Source organism: Anabrus simplex, chromosome 1, assembly GCF_040414725.1.
Source record: "Anabrus simplex isolate iqAnaSimp1 chromosome 1, ASM4041472v1, whole genome shotgun sequence".
NCBI lineage: Eukaryota > Metazoa > Arthropoda > Insecta > Orthoptera > Tettigoniidae > Anabrus > Anabrus simplex.
Window position 1 is genome coordinate 1,766,620,305 of NC_090265.1, and position 20,168 is coordinate 1,766,640,472.

The 20,168-nt window shown below is 40.0% G+C and overlaps 1 protein-coding gene across 1 annotated transcript in view; it reads left to right on the forward strand.

The window, feature by feature from the left end:
- The first annotated feature begins 4,106 nt into the window (after positions 1–4,106).
- Positions 4,107–20,168, forward strand: part of LOC136858758 (glyoxylate reductase/hydroxypyruvate reductase-like) — a 125,406-nt gene continuing 109,344 nt past the window's right edge. Inside the window, exon 1 of the mRNA XM_067138536.2 lies at positions 4,107–4,335. Within this exon, the coding sequence (XP_066994637.2) occupies positions 4,265–4,335 (71 nt within the window). The 5' untranslated portion in view covers positions 4,107–4,264. The remainder of the gene's footprint in view (positions 4,336–20,168) is intronic.

The window sequence follows — 20,168 nt, forward strand, 5'->3', positions numbered from 1 at the left end:
CTAAATTTGAAAAGTAGTACGAGGGCTGGAACAGGGTCCACTCGGGAGGTCAACTTAATAGATGTGGGTTCGATTCCCACCTCAGCCATCCTGGAAGTGGTTTTCCTTGGTATCCCACTTCTCCTCCCGGCAAATGCCGGGATGGTACCTAACTTAAGGCTACGACCGCTTCCTTCCCTCTTCCTTGTCTATCCCTTCCAATCTTCCCATCCCCCCGCAAAACCACTGTTCAGCATAGCAGGTGAGGCCGCCTGGGTGAGGTACTGGTCATCCTCCCCAGTTGTATCCCCAGACCCAGAGTCTGAAGCTCCAGGACACTGCCCTTGAGGCGGTAGAGGTGCGATCCCTCGCTGAGTCCGAGGGGAAAACCGACCCTGGAGGGTAAACATGTAAAGAAGAAGAAGAAGAGTGTAGGTGGATTGGAATGTTGAGAGAATATGACTGAATGAACATCTAATGTGTTCATCGCGAACGATAGGGTGTGTCCATATATTCAACTTTTTAAACTGACTTTTTTTTTTCTTTTTTCACAATCTGCTTTACGTCGCACCGACACAGATAGGTCTTATGGCGATGATGGTATAGGTAGAGCCCTGCACGGATTCGGACCGCAAAGTCAGTGCCTTGGCGGATACAAACTTTATGGCCGTGCGTATACTTTTGTTGATAATTTCTAAATAATGATGTTTATTTATTTTCACTCAGGTATACTCTTGTTTACTCTTGTTTTTGCTTGTGGTTAGGCGACTCTTGACATTGGTATGGGAGAATAGTGATATATAAATCAATCAATCAATCAATCAATCAATCAATCAATCAATCAATCAATCAATCACTACTGATCTGCATTTAAGGCAGTCGCCCAGGTAGCAGATTCCCTATTTGTTGTTTTCCTAGCCTTTTCTTGAATGATTGCAAAGGAATTGGAAATTTGGAAAGAGCCTTGAAAGCATAAAGACCAAGCCTAACTGGCTCAGCCCGCAATTAATGGAAGGGAAGAACAAAGGTCAATACGTCGGTAGTTGTCGCAAGAGAAAATCCCTCATAAACCTGTGACTGTAGGGAGTCACCAGGCATATTGTGTTATGTTTCAATACCTTGGATGTAATATACTGTAGTTAAATATTTAAATGATCCGTGGATAACCATTTTGCGGGTGCGGATGAAGGAAGTGCGGATGCTTATATTATTTTGTATATCCGCGCAGGGTTCTAAGTATTGAAAAGGGCTAGAAGTGGGAAGGAAGCGACCGTGACCTTAATTGAGGTACAGCCCCCAGCATTTTGCCTGGTGTGAAAATGGGAAACCACGGAAAACCCTCTTCAGTGCTGCAGACAGTGAAGTTCGAACCCACTATCTCCCAAATGCAAGCTCACAGCTTCGCCGCCCTAACCGCACGGCCAAGTCACCCGGTCGTTACTCACTTACTCCTTCTTTCTTTTTCAAATCTGCCTTTTACTGCAAGGCCCCAGGTTCTATTCACATTATGAATTTGCTACTTAAACAATGCATTGTTTTCAAGGTATTAAGCTACTATGAGTATTTATTTTATAATTGAAAACTCTGACAAGAAAGTCATTATATGGACCAAAATATACATCATGGGAACACTGGAATTTCTTGACTTCTGATTTCAAAGGACTCCAGGACGGCTTTCACGGATAGAAAGACTGGAAGTTATCGAGCAAAGTAGACTGTGGCGTGTGTACTCCGTGTTGTTACTCTCATCCATCAGATAACATTCTGAGATAACGTCGTGCTATATTGTGTCTGGTTTATATCAACTTACGTAACTTGAAAGATAATGTTTCTAACCTTGAGGGCCCAGAATTCGCTTTTCTTATGATAGCCTACGCCAGTTTCTCAGGAAAGAATATTAATTATGGCTGAATTAATCTAGCAATCGCAGAAATGAAAAAAATATAAACCTATTGATAATAATAATAATAATAATAATAATAATCATAATAATAATAATAATTTATTTATTAATCCGTTTACCCTCCACGGTTAGTTTTTCTCTGGGACACAGCGAGGGTTCCCACCTCTACCGCCTCAGGTGCAGTGTGCTGGAACGTGTGACTTTGGGTCGGGGGGGGGGGGGGATGGTACAACTGGGCAGAACGACCAGTACTTCCTCCAGCCGGCCTCACCTCCCATGCTAAACAAGGGCCTCATGGGGGATGGGAAGATAGGAAGGGAAAGACAAGAAAGGGGAAGGAAGCGCCCGTGGCCTTAAGTTAGGTACGATCCCAGCATTTTCCTGAGGAGAAGTGGAGAAAAGCGGAAAACTAGGCCTACTTCGAGGATGGCTGAGGAGGGAATCGAACCCCCTCTACTCAGTTGGCTTCCCGAGGCTACGTGAATCCTGTTCCAGTCTTTGTACTACGTTTCAAATTTCGTGGCTGAGCCGGGAATCGAATACGGGCCTCCGCGGATGGCAGCTAATCACACTAACCACTACACCACAGAAGCGGCCTCATTTTTTACGGGTGAAGACCAAATGCGTCACATTTCCGGAGATAATAATAATTTCATGTGCCTATTTCTAGCCGAATGCAGCCCTTGTAAGGCAGACCCTCCGATGAGGGTGGGCGACATCTGCCATGTGTAGGTAACTGCGTGTTGTTGCGGTGGAGGATATTGTTATGTGTGGTGTGTGAATTGCAGGGATGTTGGGGACAGCACAAACACCCAGCCCCCGGGCCATTGGAATTACCCAATGAAGGTTAAAATCCCCGACCCGACCGGGAATCGAACCCGGGACCCTCTGAACCGAAGGCCAATACGCTGACCATTCAGCCAACGGGTCGGACATTTCCAGAGATGAAGTTCAGGAATATGAAAAATAATTTAAAAATAAAAATGCGTGATCTCATCTAGAGGTTGTAGAAGTCTCTCCCTCTGTGGATCAAGAATTCAAACCCGGCAGAGGTTGTCGTATATTTGAATGGTGTTAAAAGTAGTCCATGTGACTCTCTATGTCGAACGATGTCTCCATGTAAAAGATCTCTGATGACACATTTGGTCTTTACCCGACAAAAATACCAGAGATCCAGTTTACTCAGCCATCTAGTAGACTAGAATGGAACATCGAAATAATTTATTATTATTATTATTATTATTATTATTATTATTATTATTATTATTATTATTATTATTATTATTATTATTATTATTATTATTATTATTATAGTCTGTTCTTGTTCGGCTTCAAATTTATTGTATCTCAGTTGATGGGTCATAAATAAACAGTACTCGCACCAAATACCAGGGGTAGGCCTATTTACTCGAATTACGACCTCGCACGATTATTGACGTGCATTGACACTTCTCATTATCTACTACTACCACTACTAAACGTTTTCGTTCCTCCCCTGAAGGGGGAGGCGGGCCTCTTAGACGATGACGCCGTCTCTCAGGTCGGGAGATTTGTTACGGTGAAGGCGACGGGGTGAGCGGCCGTGGCCTATACTACGAACTGTCCCGGCATTCGCCTTAGTGCAGGAGAATGGAAAAACCACGGAAAACCATTCTCAAGGCAGCCGACGGGTGGGGCCAGGCGTGAAGTCCGGGACTGTGCCTCAGGCCCGTCTCCCGAATGCAGAGGCGTAGAGCCAGAGTAGAGCCGTGGCCAACTTTCCTCTGCTCGGTTGGCCGGTTAGAGTACAGAGCTGTTGGACCACGGGCAAGCCGTGGCCTCTTAAGGGACGAAACCCGAAGGCCGAAACCCACTCTGAATCTACCGACGTTCTCATTAACAACTAGGTCCAGTTTCATAAGAAGATATTTAGAAGAGTAGTTATGCCTACCTAGGCTCTTACCAATCTAGAGAGAGCGAAATTACAAATATGAAGCTGGATGTCTCTCATGTTCTACAGCATCAATCGAATGAAGACGTCAATGAGGCAGTGGTGGTTTCAAGGAGAGTTCTTATCCTCCAATGACTTTACGATTTACGCGGACGAGTTCCTTTCCCTAGTTCAAGAATGTTTTCATTAAATTGACAAACTGGTCGCTAGATGATGGCACGGCGCTCGAGATAACGAAGACCGTGGATATTATATAACCAAGCACCAGTACAATACAAACTCAAAACATTTCAAAGCAAGTTCTTCCTTTCCATTTAGTGAGCAGATGGCAAGATCGTGACTCGTGAGCCACATTTCTCACAACGTTTTGGCCGGCTTTTATCATTGGCTCTCTCGCAAGAAGAATCCTAGTGGTTCCAAGGCATAACTCGGTATATTATCTACGATCCATCATGACCAAACCGAAGGTACTGATCACGAACGGGGAAATAATGAACAAAGTACTGGATAAACTCAGAGAGAAGTAAGTGAACGCACCGTTATATTAATTTAGTATTGTACCGGTATGGGCTAGTTTACTTATTAACTTGTAGTTAAACTTTACAAACAATATTAGGCTACAATTCATTTTAAGAGCGTATTTCAGTCCTAATACCAATTATCACAATATTACGAACCTATTAAGGTTCTAATGCACCACATTAATTTCTTTGACACATGTCAATAGAAGACAGAACAGCCCCTCATATGCAAACATCATTCTAGCTCACACGCGGCCGATTGTTCTTTCTGATTGAAGTCTAGCTCTTCCGTCTTTTCAAACATGTCTAGTGCGGTAACCTTCGTTCTGTATTTTGAGGTACGGTATAGCAGATCCTGCGTCTTCGTTTAACAGCCCTCCTGCTGTAGGACTACGCTATAAAAAAAATTTTAAAAAGTATTGAAAGCATGGTATTGTGAAAGTGCCATTTCTTGCAATTTATCGTGCCCCACTTTCCTCCCCAAGTCACGGTACACTTATTACAAAAATATTTACAAAAATAATGGTTAGTTCTTTAAAGATTGCATGTATACTGTAATACCTAATATTATTCAGTCAGGAAAATACCATTTCCGGTTTCAATCTCCGCGCCAAAGTATCATAACCAATGTTGCCAAATCAGAGGATTTAATGCATTAGGGCCTACTTGGTTAGTCTACAGGGTTCATTTTGGCGTTTTACCGCCATCACTATTGAATACTATTGCCTTTGTTGCTTGTGTTATTTCGTAAATGCAATGTATTTCATTGATGTTGAAGTTTTCAAGAATTTTTTTTTTCAATCGTGAAATTACGAGCGTTTAGCCCCAGTGTGGCAGCGAGCCCGTTTCTCTTGTGAGAACTTCATTTTTGATATTATTTTCACCGAGCTCGATAGCTCCAGTCGCTTTAGTGCGGCCAGTATCCACTATTCAGAAAATATTGGGTTCGAACCCCACTGTTGGCAGCAGTGAAGATGGCTTTCCATGGTTTCCCATTTTCTCACCACTCCTAGCAATTTCCTATCCCATCGTCGCCATAACACCTATCTGTGTCGGAGCGATGTAAAAAACTTGAAAAATATATTATTTTCAAAAAGTAATGAATCAATATCCAAATTTTAGTTTGGAGTCATAACATACTTATGCAGATTTTTAAACAGTAAATAGTGCCATAGTCATCTGCTTTTTCATCAGCAGCGTCGAGCAACCAACCGCTTACACTTCTCAGGATACATTGATCAGCTCTGCCGTATTAGGCATAATCTAGGCAGAACCCAGCAGGTGTGTGTGTGTGGGGGGTGGGGGTAGTTGGTGAGATTTGTTTGTTTATAATGTTTTAAAATAAATGTTGCACTGCCATTCAGTTATTTAAACTCCAGACCAAGTTGTTCTTGTCCAAAGTGTTTTGCTTAGGCTTGTTATTAGCGTCGTATAAATACGGAAGATGGAAAACAAAATAGGCCTAGGCTCTATCTTACCTTAATATTATAAGTGTTGAAATACCAGTACCTATTTATTTATTTATTTATTTATTTATTTATATATTTATTTTTATGGCCTTCATTGGACCACTCTAGCCAACTTTGTACAAATAATTTTTCAGTTTTCTGTCAGCCCAGTACTTCTTCATTTTCTTGGATGTTATCTTTCTTTCTTCATAGGAAATCACCCTTCCTATTGTCTGTTTGTTGATTCTGGTTTGCAGTCTGGCTTGCTTGTCTGCGAGTTTCCTGATTTCGTCAGTTTTGTTTCTTAGGTCTTCCACTGTAATTTGTAGTTCCTCCATATCTTCCTTGATTTCTGTAATCCAATTAATGTTGCAATTACTATTCCATAATTTTTCTATTATTCCCCTGATGATCCTTGTTATGTTGTTGTTTGAGTCGTCAGTCCACAGACTGGTTTGATGCAGCTCTCCATGCCACCCTATCCTGTGCTAACCCTTTCATTGCTACGTAACTATTGCATCCTACATCTGCTCTAATCTGCGTGTCATATTCATACCTTGGTCTACCCCTACCGTTCTTACCGCCTACACTTCCTTCAAAAACCAACTGAACAAGTCCTGGGTGTCTTAAGATGTGTCCTATAATTCTATCTCTTCTTCTCGTCAAATTTAGCCAATTCGATCTCCTCTCATGAATTCGATTCAGTATCTCTTCATTCGTGATTCGATCTATCCATCTCACCTTCAACATTCTTCTGTAACACCACGTTTCAAAAGCTTCTATACTCTTTCTTTCTGGGCTAGTTATCGTCCATGTTTCACTTCCATACAATGCCACGCTCCACACGAAAGTCTTCAAAAACATCTTTCTAATTCCGATATCAATGTTTGAAGTGAGCAAATTTCTTTTCTTAAGAAAGCTCTTCCTTGCTTGTGCTAGTCTGCATCTTGTGTCCTCCTTACTTCTGCCATCGTTAGTTATTTTACTACCCAAGTAACAATATTCATCTACTTCCTTTACGGCTTCATTTCCTAATCTAATATTTCCGACATCACCTGCCTTCGTTCGACTGCACTCCATTACTTTTGTTTTGGACTTATTTATTTTCATCTTGTACTCCTTACCCAAGACTTCATCCATACCATTCAGCAACTTCTCAAGATCTTCTGCAGTCTCAGATAACAATATTATCGGCAAATCTCCAGGTTTTGATTTCCTCTCCTTGGATTGTGATTCCCTTTCCAAATTCCTCTTTGATTTCCTTTACTGCCTGTTCTATGTAAACACTGAAAAGGAGAGGGGACAAACTGCAGCCTTGCCTCACTCCTTTCTGGATTACTGCTTATTTTCCAAAGCCCTCGATTCTTATCGCTCCAGACAGATTTTTATACAGATTGTAGATAATTCTTCGTTCTCGGTATCTGATCCCTATCATCTTCAGAATCATAAATAGCTTGGTCCAATCAACATTATCGAATGCCTTTTCTAGATCTACGAATGACATGTACGTAAGCTTGTCCTTCTTGATTCGATCCTCTAAGATCAGACGTAAAGTCAGGATTGCTTCACGTGTTCCTACATTTCTTCCGAAGCCAAATTGATCTTCTCCCAACTCAGCTTCAACTTGTTTTTCCATTCTTCTGTAAATAATACGTGTTAAAATTTTGCAGGCATGAGATACTAAACTAATGGTGCGGTAGTTTTCACACCTGTCAGCACCGGCTTTCTTGGGAATAGGTATAACAACATTCTGCCGAAAATCGGATGGGACTTCTCCTGTCTCATACATCTTGCACACTAAATTAAATAACCCTGCCATGCTGGTTTCTCCTAAGGCAGTCAGTAATTCAGGGGAATGTCATCAATTCCAGGTGCCTTGCTTCTATTTAGGTCACTCACAACTCTGTCAAACTCTGACCTCAAAATTGGGTCTCCCATTTCATCACCATCAACAGCCTCTTCATGTTCCAGAACCAAATTAGCTACGTCTTTACCTTGATACAACTGTTGGATATGCTTCTGCCATCTTTCTGCTTTGCCTTCTTTCCCTAGAAGTGGCTTTCCATCTGAGCTCTTAATATTCATACACCTAGATTTCCTTTCTCCAAAGGTTTCCTGATTTTCCTGTATGCAGCATTTACCTTTCCCAGGACCATACAGCCTTCGACATCCTTGCACTTCTCCTCCAGCCACTCTTCCTTAGCTACCTTGCACTTTCTATCCACTTGATTCTTTAATCTCCTGTATTCTTTTCTGCCCTCTTCATTTCTAGCATTCTTGTATTTTCGTCATTCATCAATCAGGTCTAGTATCTCCTGAGTTATCCACTGATTCTTAGTTGATCTTTTCTTCCTTCCTAACATTTCTTCAGCAGCCCTACTGACTTCATTTTTCCTGACTATCCACTCTTCTTCTATAGTGTTTCCTTCAGCCTTTTCATTTAGTCCTTGTGCAACATGTTCCTTGAAACAATCCCTCACACTCTTTTCTTTCAACTTGTCTAGATCCCATCTTTTTGCATTCTTTCCTTTCTTCAATTTTTTCAACTTCAGATGGCATTTCATGACCAACAAGTTGTGGTCAGAGTCCACGTCTGCTCCTGGGAAAGTTTTGCAATCCAACACCTGGTTTCTGAATTTCTGCCTAATCATAATGAAGTCTATTTGATACCTTCCAGTGTCTCCTGGTCTCGTCCACGTATACAGCCATCGTTTGTGGTGTTTGAACCAAGTATTGGCAAGGATTAAATTATGATCAGTGCAGAATTCAACCAGCCGACTTCCTCTTTCGTTCCTTTGTCCCAATCCAAATTCTCCTACTGTACTACCTTCTCTTCCTTGGCCTACTACTGCATTCCAGTCTCCCATCACAATTAGATTCTCGTCACCTTTTACATATTGTATTAAATCTTCTATCTCGTCATACATTCTTTCGATTTCTTCATATTCCGCTGAACTAGTAGGCATATAGACCTGCACTATTGTCGTGGGCATTGGTTTGGTGTCTATCTTGACGACAATAATTCTTTCACTATGCTGGTTGTAGTAGCTTACCCGCTGCCCTATTTTCTTATTCATTATTAAACCAACTCCTACATTTCCCTGTTTGATTTCGTGTTAATAATTCGGTAGTCGCCTGACCAAAAATCTTGTTCTTCCTGCCAACGTACTTCACTTATACCAACTACATCTAACTTTAGCCTATCCATCTACCTTTTCAGATTCTCTAACCTACCACAACGATTCAAACTTCTAACATTCCACGCTCCGACTTGCAGAATGTCAGTATCCATCTTCCTGATGATCGCCCCGTCTCGTGTAGTCCCCACCCGGAGATCCGAATGGGGGACTAGTTTACCTCTAGAATATATTACCCGGGAGGAAGCATCATCAGTACATCATTCATAGAGAGGGAGCTGCATGTCCTCTGGAGGTAGTTACGGTTGTAGTTTCCCGTTGCTTTCAACTGTGTAGCAGTATCAACACAGCTAAGCCATGTTGAGTATTATTACAAGGCCGTATCAGCCAATCATCTAAACTGCCGCCCTTGCAACTACCGAAAGGCTGCTACCCCCTTCTATGAACCATTCGTTAGTCTGGTCTCTCAACAGATACACATTCGATATGGTTGCACCTGCGGCTCGGCTATCTGTATCATTGGGATACGCAAGCCGCCCCACCGCGGCAAGGTCACATGGTTCGCAGAGGAGGATCCTTGTTATATCCCAGTAGAATGCGCGCATGTCGACCACAGCATTTATATAGAAACTGTGTTATTAGTTGTAGAGGTTGCTTTATGTCAGTGTATCATGAGACACTTTTCAATACGGTATTTGTGTAAGCAAGGTGTTCGAATTTAATTATACACTGACTGACAGAGCAAATGCAACACCAAGAAGGAGTGGTCAGAACTTTATGCCAATTGCAGGGTAGACTGACGTCACTGAGGTATGCTCATGATGTGAAATGCGCCGCTGTGCTGCGCACGTAGCGAACGATAAATGGGACACGGCGTTGGCGAATGGCCCACTTCGTATCGTGATTTCTCAGCTGACAGTCATTGTAGAACGTGTTGTCGTGTGCCACAGGACACGTGTATAGCTAAGAATGCCAGGCCGCCGTCAACGGAGGCATTTCCAGCAGACAGACGACTTTACGAGGGGTATGGTGATCGGGCTGAGAAGGGCAGGTTGGTCGCTTCGTCAAATCACAGCCGATACCCATAGGGATGTGTCCATGGTGCAGCGCCTGTGGCGAAGATGGTTGGCGCAGGGACATGTGGCACGTGCGAGGGGTCCAGGCGCAGCCCGAGTGACGTCAGCACGCGAGGATCGGCGCATCCGCCGCCAAGCGGTGGCAGCCCAGCACGCCACGTCAACCGCCATTCTTCAGCATGTGCAAGACACCCTGGCTGTTCCAATATCGACCAGAACAATTTCCCATCGATTGGTTGAAGGAGGCCTGCACTCCCGGCGTCCGCTCAGAAGACTACCATTGACTCCACAGCATAGACGTGCACGCCTGGCATGGTGCCGGGCTAGAGCGACTTGGATGAGGGAATGGCGGAACGTCGTGTTCTCCGATGAGTCACGCTTCTGTTCTGTCAGTGATAGTCACCGCAGACGAGTGTGGCGTCGGCGTGGAGAAAGGTCAAATCCGGCAGTAACTGTGGAGCGCCCTACCGCTAGACAACGCGGCATCATGGTTTGGGGCGCTATTGCGTATGATTCCACGTCACCTCTAGTGCGTATTCAAGGCACGTTAAATGCCCACCGCTACGTGCAGCATGTGCTGTGGCCGGTGGCACTCCCGTACCTTCAGGGGCTGCCCAATGCTCTGTTTCAGCAGGATAATGCCCGCCCACACACTGCTCGCATCTCCCAACAGGCTCTACGAGGTGTACAGATGCTTCCGTGGCCAGCGTACTCTCCGGATCTCTCACCAATCGAACACGTGTGGGATCTCATTGGACGCCGTTTGCAAACTCTGCCCCAGCCTCGTACGGACGACCAACTGTGGCAAATGGTTGACAGAGAATGGAGAACCATCCCTCAGGACACCATCCGCACTCTTATTGACTCTGTACCTCGACGTGTTTCTGCGTGCATCGCCGCTCGCGGTGGTCCTACATCCTACTGAGTCGATGCCGTGCGCATTGTGTAACCTGCATATCGGTTTGAAATAAACATCAATTATTCGTCCGTGCCGTCTCTGTTTTTTCCCCAACTTTCATCCCTTTCGAACCACTCCTCCTTGGTGTTGCATTTGCTCTGTCAGTCAGTGTAAATGTCATTCGTGTACGGTCATAACAATTGGTGACGAGGAAAACTTTCAAAACTTCAGAGGAAAATGATAATATTGTGTCTGAATACAAATATGTTCTGCGATTAGTGACTGAACGGGAATACGGCTGTCGTTTTACGTATATAACCTCAAATACGTAAATATCATATTCCTAACATTCAATTATTTTTGTGGGAGACATAACTCAAACATTTCTACATGGATGCAGACCATTTTAAGCATTTTTTGGCAGCAATGCATGCCAATCAACAGGCACTCTTAGATCAACTGAGAACTCAAGCACCAGTTTAATCTACTCAACCTATTATTAATTCCAATACATTTCTAATTCCACCCTTCGAATGTTTCAACCCACAAGCAGAGATCTTTCGAAATTACCGGCAACGTTTTGAAAACTATCTACAATTGACAAATGTGTTCACCAACAAGAAATACGCCGCTCAGATGCTACTTAATTCGATTGGATCTACGAGTTATAACACATTATCTGCATTAGTGGCACCAAAAACACCTAATGATTTTGATTATGACAATTTAATTGAAACCCTCAAAAACATCTTTGTCCTAAGAAGAATGTTCGGGTAGCCCAACATAGGTTTTTATCCACTTACCAGCTAAAATCAACCTATTGCTGACTATGTTGCTACATTAAGGCGTGCTACAATTGACTGCGACTTCAATTCTACATGTGAATGTAACGGCCGGTCTCCACTGATTAACATTTAACAACAACATGTTAAATGTTAAAAGTGTTAAATGTTAACTTGTGACACCATCAGCATGTTAAATGTTTTTAAATGTCAAAAACTGTTTCATTTAACATTGTGTCCACACTTAATAAACATGTTAAACTTGACATCCTTTGTTTATATACATATCAATTTATGGTATTTCATTTAGATGGTGTCTAGTATTTTTAAATAAGGACAATGGACTCAGATGAAGAGGAATTGGCCTTTGTTATTGCCACTGTTGCTTCTTGTTATGATTTAGAAATGCAGTTTTATTAGGCACATTTCCTCCCCTCATCCTGCTCATTGCTTCAAAAGCAAACCTCTTTGAAGTATAAACTTCGTCCGCTCCCGACTACCGAATTTTCTGAACTTTCTGCAATTCTCGACTGTACTGGGAGCGGAGGGACGCTAGTTTTTTTTCGATTTACTCGCGGGAACAATTATAGATATTTTCGAGTTCCTGGAAACTGTCGGCTTTCTTCGCTTTATATCTGTATTCCTCTGATGAGACATCCCTCAAATAAGGCCTTTCTATTGTATCATTAAATTTGTCATTAATTAAGTCCAGAGTAATCTCCTTGCTCTACTCCATTTCTGACTATACATTTTAGTATAGTGCAGAGAGAACGACACACGTGCGTGTACTGTATTTGTAGCTTATAAAAAAGAGAAGGAGTGTTGCGGAGTGTTGTAATTATAATCCTACTTCATGAGGAGCACGTCGTTTGCGTCGTTTAGGTTATGTGTTGGCATGGAAACATCATGGAAGTTGCCGAAGCTGTGCCGACAACGCACGAACAACGAATTGACTTGACATGTTTTCCACTTGGAGCGGAAAACACGCCAACATGTTAAAAGTGTTAACTCAACATTCTGAGTTAACATGCAAAGTCAGTTGGAAGACACAATCACAATATACATGTCAACTGTAACATGTTAAATTTTAACATGTTGGTGTTAAATGTTAAACAGTGGAGACCGGCCTTAAGGTAAGCATTGCAGATGAATTTCTAAGAGCACAGTTCATTAGGGGAATTTGTGTTTAGTCCTCAGCCCGAAGGCTGGCTGGATCCTCAACAGCTCCGCCATGAGCTGTCATAAATGGCCTAGGCATCACTGAAGAGGTGTACTAGGGAAATGAGGAGTGAGGTAGTTTCCCGTTGCTTTCCTCACCAAGCCAGAAGTCGCTATTACACATCAGCCTGCCAAGCCCACTGAAATGCATGCACCAACTGACCCTATGAGCAACATTTTCACACCATTCATAGCAGGGACTGGCTGCATAAGGAATGGCATTACTAGCATCACTCATACCTCAGTCACTTTCATCTTGTCAAAGCCAAGGATAAAGCTGAGACAGATCAATGAAAGCAACAATATTGCTCTAGCCCATACCAGAAGACATAGTGCACTGTAAACACTACGCCCTGCCAGCAAAGGCATTAGGGGAATTTATGATAGTTCAATTCGTGAACAATTACTTCAGGCAAATGTTCAAGAATTTAACGAAATTGTAACAAAAGCTATCGCTCTTGAAGCATGTAAGTTTAGACAGCAAGGAACTATCACCATCAGCTGTATACAAGGGTACTTATAATGATTCTGTTCAAAAAATCAATCACAAATCAAGACAGGACGTATCTCACGGTGATCAAAGCCAAGCAACACCGGTAAGCAAGGCAAGATCAAAAATTGACTACAAGGAATTGGGAAATCAAAATATGTGTTTACGTTGTGCTAGAGACAATCATCTAGCGAAGGACTGTAGGACTGATTTTAACAATCTCAAATGCAGTTCATGTGGGAAACTTGGCCACATTAAGAAAGTGTGCATACCGTACGTACTTTGTTAGCAACGAGAAGGAATTCCAAAATCGACTCTCATTTTCTTCAGGAAGAAGATATTCCTCAAACATTCGGTGTTAGCCATATAATAGACATTTTTCAATATCACGACTATCCGCATGCGAAGAAATTTTATGCTACGCCACCGCCCGGCTGTTTTTACAGACCGCCCGGCTAACATAACCTAGATGAGTGCCACTTGCATTATTTGAACACACATAGTTGAGTCATTGGTTGTTTCGAATTAAAATATAAATACTGTGAAACTGTTTATTTAAATGATAAAAATTCATTGTTGTCAGCATAATTACATTGGAGTTTAAGTGGTTTGCTTCACTGTAACGTAGCGTTATGCTTGAGCGGCTCTTGGATCAGCGTAGAATCGCTTGCGAGCACCCGTCTCGATTTCGTATGACGTCACAAACCCGCACGCGAGGCCGACGAGAAAGACAGGCCGCGGCGCGCACGTCATACACTGAATGTCACGTGACTCGGCCGGTCTTACTGTAGAGAATGCATCCCCACGCTCACGCGAGAGACTATCGTAGCGCGGTAAATAAAATACATTTCAGCGCATTTTAACCTACTAAAAGAACACTATTGAACTACAGATCAAATGAAACATAGTGTCTCTTACTATACCTGGTGGAACAAAAACTAAAAATAACATTCATGTAAGGAATATCTTATTGAATCCAGGGTGAAAGGTGGGCCTATTGTAAGCTATTTACAAGTCTTACATTTGTACCACGCCATGCCTGACTTCAACAACATATTTAATAATTAAATTATGCTCCCTTGCTGAAAATTACCTTGGAACCACCCTATTCAATTAGAAAGTAAATGAAACATAGTGTCTCTTACTAGGCTTGGGTGACAAAAACTAAAATTCTTACTGCAGTAAAAAATATACAGTCATAGAAATCAAATATTGCTAATGAAACTAGTTAATGTACAATTAGGCCTACATTTACAGTAATATTCAGGTAGGGAATATCTTATTGAATCCAGGGTGAAAGGTAGGCCTATTGTAAGCTATTTACAAGTCTTACATTTGTTCCATACCATACCTGGCTTCAGCATAATATTTCATACTTAAATTATGCTCCCTTCCTGAAAATTACCTTGGATCCACCCTATTCAATTAGAAGTTAAATGAAACATAGTGTCTCTTACTAGCCTTGAATAACAAAAAATAAAAATCATACTGCAGTAAAAAAATACACAGTCATAGAAATCAAATATTGCTAATGAAAGTGGTTAATGTACAATTAGGCCTATATTTACAATAACATTCATGTAGGGAATATCTTATTGAATCCAGGGTGAAAGATAGGCCTATTGTAAGCTATTTACAAGTCTTACATTTGTTCCACGCCATGCCTGGCTTCAGCATCATATTTAATACTTAAATTATGCTCCCTTCCTGAAAGTTATCTTGGAACCACCCTATTCAATTAGAAAGAAAATGAAACATAGTGTCTCTTACTAGGCTTGGATGACAAAAACTAAAAATCATACTGCAGTAAAAAAATACAGTCATAGAAATCAAATATTGCTAATGAAACTGGTTAATGTACAATTAGGCCTACATTTACAGTAACATTCAGGTAGGGAATATCTTATTGAATCCAGGGTGAAAGGTAGGCCTATTGTAAGCTATTTACAAGTCTTACATTTGTTCCACGCCATGCCTGGCTTCAGCAACATATTTAATACTTAAATTATACTCAATTCCTGAAAGTTATCTTGGAACCACCCTATTCAATTAGAAAGTAAATGAAACATAGTGTCTCTTACTAGGCTTGGATGACAAAAACTAAAAATCATACTGCAGTAAAAAAATACAGTCATAGAAATCAAATACTGCTAATGAAACTGGTTAATGAACAATTAGGCCTATATTTACAATAGCATTCTTTTAAGGAATATCTTATTGAACACAGAATCAGAGGTAGGCCTATTGTAAGCTATTTACAAGTCTTACATTTGTTCCACGCCATGCCTGACTTCAGCATCATATTTAATACGGTACTTAAATTATGCTCCCTTCCTGAAAGTTATCTTGGAACCACCCTATTCAATTAGAAAGAAAATGAAACATAGTGTCTCTTACTAGGCTTGGATGACAAAAACTAAAAATCATACTGCAGGAAAAAAATACAGTCATAGAAATCAAATATTGCTAATGAAACTGGTTAATGTACAATTAGGCCTATATTTACAATAACATTCATGTAGGGAATATCTTATTGAATCCAGGGTGAAAGGTAGGCCTATTGTAAGCTATTTACAAGTCTTACATTTGTTCCACGCCATGCCTGGCTTCAGCAACATATTTAATACTTAAATTATACTCAATTCCTGAAAGTTATCTTGGAACCACCCTATTCAATTAGAAAGTAAATGAAACATAGTGTCTCTTACTAGGCTTGGATGACAAAAACTAAAAATCATACTGCAGTAAAAAAATACACAGTCATAGAAATCAAATATTGCTAATGAAACTGGTTAATGTACAATTAGGCCTATATTTACAATAACATTCATGTAGGGAATATCTTATTGAACGCAGGATCAGAGGTAGGCCTATTGTAAGCTATTTACAAGTCTTACATTTGTTCCACGCCATACCTGGCTTCAGCATAATATTTCATACTTAAATTATGCTCCCTTCCTGAAAATTACCTTGGAACCACCCTATTCAATTAGAAGTTAAATGAAACATAGTGTCTCTTACTAGCCTTGAATAACAAAAAATAAAAATCATACTGCAGTAAAAAAATACACAGTCATAAAAATCAAATATTGCTAATGAAAGTGGTTAATGTACAATTAGGCCTATATTTACAATAACATTCATGTAGGGAATATCTTATTGAATCCAGGGTGAAAGGTAGGCCTATTGTAAGCTATTTACAAGTCTTACATTTGTTCCACGCCATGCCTGGCTTCAGCATAATATTTAATACTTAAATTATGCTCCCTTCCTGAAAATTACCTTGGAACCACCCTATTCAATTAGAAGTTAAATGAAACATAGTGTCTCTTACTAGCCTTGAATAACAAAAAATAAAAATCATACTGCAGTAAAAAAATACACAGTCATAGAAATCAAATATTGCTAATGAAAGTGGTTAATGTACAATTAGGCCTATATTTACAATAACATTCATGTAGGGAATATCTTATTGAATCCAGGGTGAAAGGTAGGCCTATTGTAAGCTATTTACAAGTCTTACATTTGTTCCACGCCATGCCTGGCTTCAGCAACATATTTAAATTTTGCTACTTCCTGAAAGTTATCTTGGAACCACCCTATTCAATTAGAAATGAAATGAAACATACTGTCTCTAACTAGCCTTGGATGACAAAAACTAAAAATCTTACTGCAGTAAAAAATACACAGTCATATAAATCAAATATTGCTAATGAAAGTGGTTAATGTACAATTAGGCCTATATTTATAATAGCATTCTTGTAAGGAATATCTTATTGAATGCAGGATCAGAGGTAGGCCTATAGTAAGGTATTTACAAGTCTTAAATTTCACTCCATATCTGGTTTCAACATCATACTTAATTCTTAATTTTTTTATCTTCCTCGAAGTCACCTTGGAACAACATGGTTTATCATTTGACTTTTTCTCAAAATTATTGAGTAGAATTTTGTTTGTACAGAGAGATACACTTTCAAGTTTGTTTAACAGTGTGTTGTTAAGAGAACACTTACATTCAGCATTATGTATGTCTGATTTCTCTAATTTTGACAAACTTATCTTTTGAGCAACAAAGAGTTGTTTCCCAAATGACATAAAATGCTGAATGAAATCTTTTACAAGTAGAGAGACTGTATGCCACACCAATCCAACTGTAAATACAACTACCTCAGATGGCAAAGTGAGTTTACCCCTATCCAGCTCCTTAACAAAATCATATGATGGATCTACCTCAACTTCCTTACTTAACTGAAGCCGTACACTACATATATCACATTTAGACTTTTGTAAAATCTTTCTAGCTGCATACCCTCCTATATAGGTCAGTATGGGCAAAGTATTACAAGGAATAACATCCATTTCGAATGGTACATCCAGAATTTCATAAAATAGTTGTAAATCAATGTTACAATCTTGCTTCTCTTTAACAGGGATCAAGGTTTTTAAGCTTATATAACCATTCTGAGCTGCAAACAGTACATCATTTTTGAACCTTAGTTTCCTTTCATTTTCTAGAACCTGAATGTAACTAATGTAGTAATTGGCACCACTTAGTTGTCTGTAGGATCCAAAACGACCTTCTAGGCTGTCACTTTGAAATTTACCCAACAAGATATAATCCACCCTATATTTGTCGAACAAATATGGAATGATCTGAAGAAAAGATTCAGTTGTTACAATCAAGGACTGAAAGGTCTGTGATGTTAAAGCATCACTCGATCGAACTGAGGCCCTCCAAATTTTCAGCCACTGACACATGCCACTTAAGAACTGAACCTGCTCATCTGTTACTTTTCTAATTGCTTCCCTAAAGGGATCATTGAATCTCTTCCCTTCAAATGCACTTTTAACATTAACGATCTTCCACCAGTTCACAATAATTTGTAGAAAGATGACAGTTTGGTTTATCTCCTCAGAAACTCCAGGTAGGTCTTTCGTGGCATGCTTCAAGGCTACTATGTTATTATCATTAAAAAATTTTAATGCTAATTTCACATTTTGCTTCTGAATAGATGTTGGGTACAAAACTTTAGTTGAAAGCGTATGCCCATATTTAACTAAAGAGTCTTTTTCTTTCTCAAATACCAGTTCCAAATGTCTGTACTGTGCTGACAATATTACTGAATGATTATTCACATCAGGAAAATGCATAGTCTTGTTGACATTACGCTTTGTTTCCCAGTTGTTCCTAATACATTTCAAAATGTGCACAGTGTCAAACATAAAAAACAGTTTCCTGGAGGAATCCAAGGGATGCTCAATACAGGGTTGAAGAATTTTGTTAGAAGTGAAAAGTTCAAATGATTTCCTATTCACACTGTTGTTGTCTGCTATGAGACTAACAACTTTGAAACCAACTCTCTCCACCATGCACAAAACATTAGAAGTTAATGATTTCAGCTGTTCACTTGTCATATTTGCAACTGGAATTATAGCCACCACATCAACATACTTAGACAAAAGAGATGATACCATGAACACTTGAGCAGTTTTTGCACATGCTTGTGCATCAAAATTGCTACTTCCATATATCTCACCACCCTTAAATGACAACTGTGGCTGTATATATATCTCGTCCATCAACAGAGAAACTAAGAGCTCATGTTCTTTTAAATGCTTAACCCTGTTTTCCAAGTAGGAACTGCTTTGTAGTGAAGAGTTCACTAGCTGATAATTACAAATAAGTTTCTGTAAGGTACGAGGATGTGGTAAAAACATTAAATCACATTTTCGAAGAGCATTGTATGCGGAGACTGAATAAATATATAAACAAGATGCTACTATCATAGTTCTGTTACCATATTGTCTGTTGTTTTTTGAGGTCTGTGACACATTAAGTTGTTCTACTATAAATTTTAACTGTTCGTTTTCATCATAATTGGGAATAGTTTGCAAAAGTTGAACAGCGCAGTCAACCTTATCCCTAATATTAGGCACTACTTCTCCCTTTTCCACCCCTGACATAATATTTTCTAGAGCGTTAATAGAGTTCAATATCTTAATGTTTTTGAAGGAAGTATTTACACTGAAGTCATTACCGGTTTTTATATTTACACTGAATGTCAAATCTTCCAGTATAGTGATAAAGGAAGTAACACATGGGATTCCCCTATCAACTCCCAGGAGACAAATAAATAATTTCCCCTCATGTTTAATTACAGTCCACTTATTGGAATAAACTTGCTTGGTTTCTAGAAATAAACTAATATCGTTCAGACACTTCAATGAGTCCTCTGCCAGGTAAATTTTATTGGATTCGATACTATCCTGAATAGCTGTTCGAAGATTATCCTCTTCCACATCAGCAAGACGTTTTACTTTGGGAGTGGACTTCGAACAATATGAAGGTGTATTTGGAAAAATAGTTGGCACAGCATTTTCCGTCAGTTTCGGAATTATTCTTGGAAACTCTCTCAGCTCTCCCTTAACTGTAACCCTGTCCACTCGAATTATGCACGACTCATCAAAATGTTTTATGCATACTATTGGGTTTTTCAGTTTAGAAAAATCTGTCGGAATGTATATTAAATATATTTTTGTTCTCTTTTTCCTCATATTTTTTCTTTAATTTCCTTTTCTTTCTTTCCTTCTTTGTTACCTTTTTCTGAAATACTGCATTCTGAACAACAATACACCTGGAGGTTGGCCTGTGCTTTATTATTATTATTATTAATAATATTTTTTGCTGGAGAAAAGAAGCTTACCAGCTTGTGCTGCTTATTATAATTATTTCATTTATGGAGTTATATTTTACTTTTACTAATTCACAAAGCCATGAAGGATGGG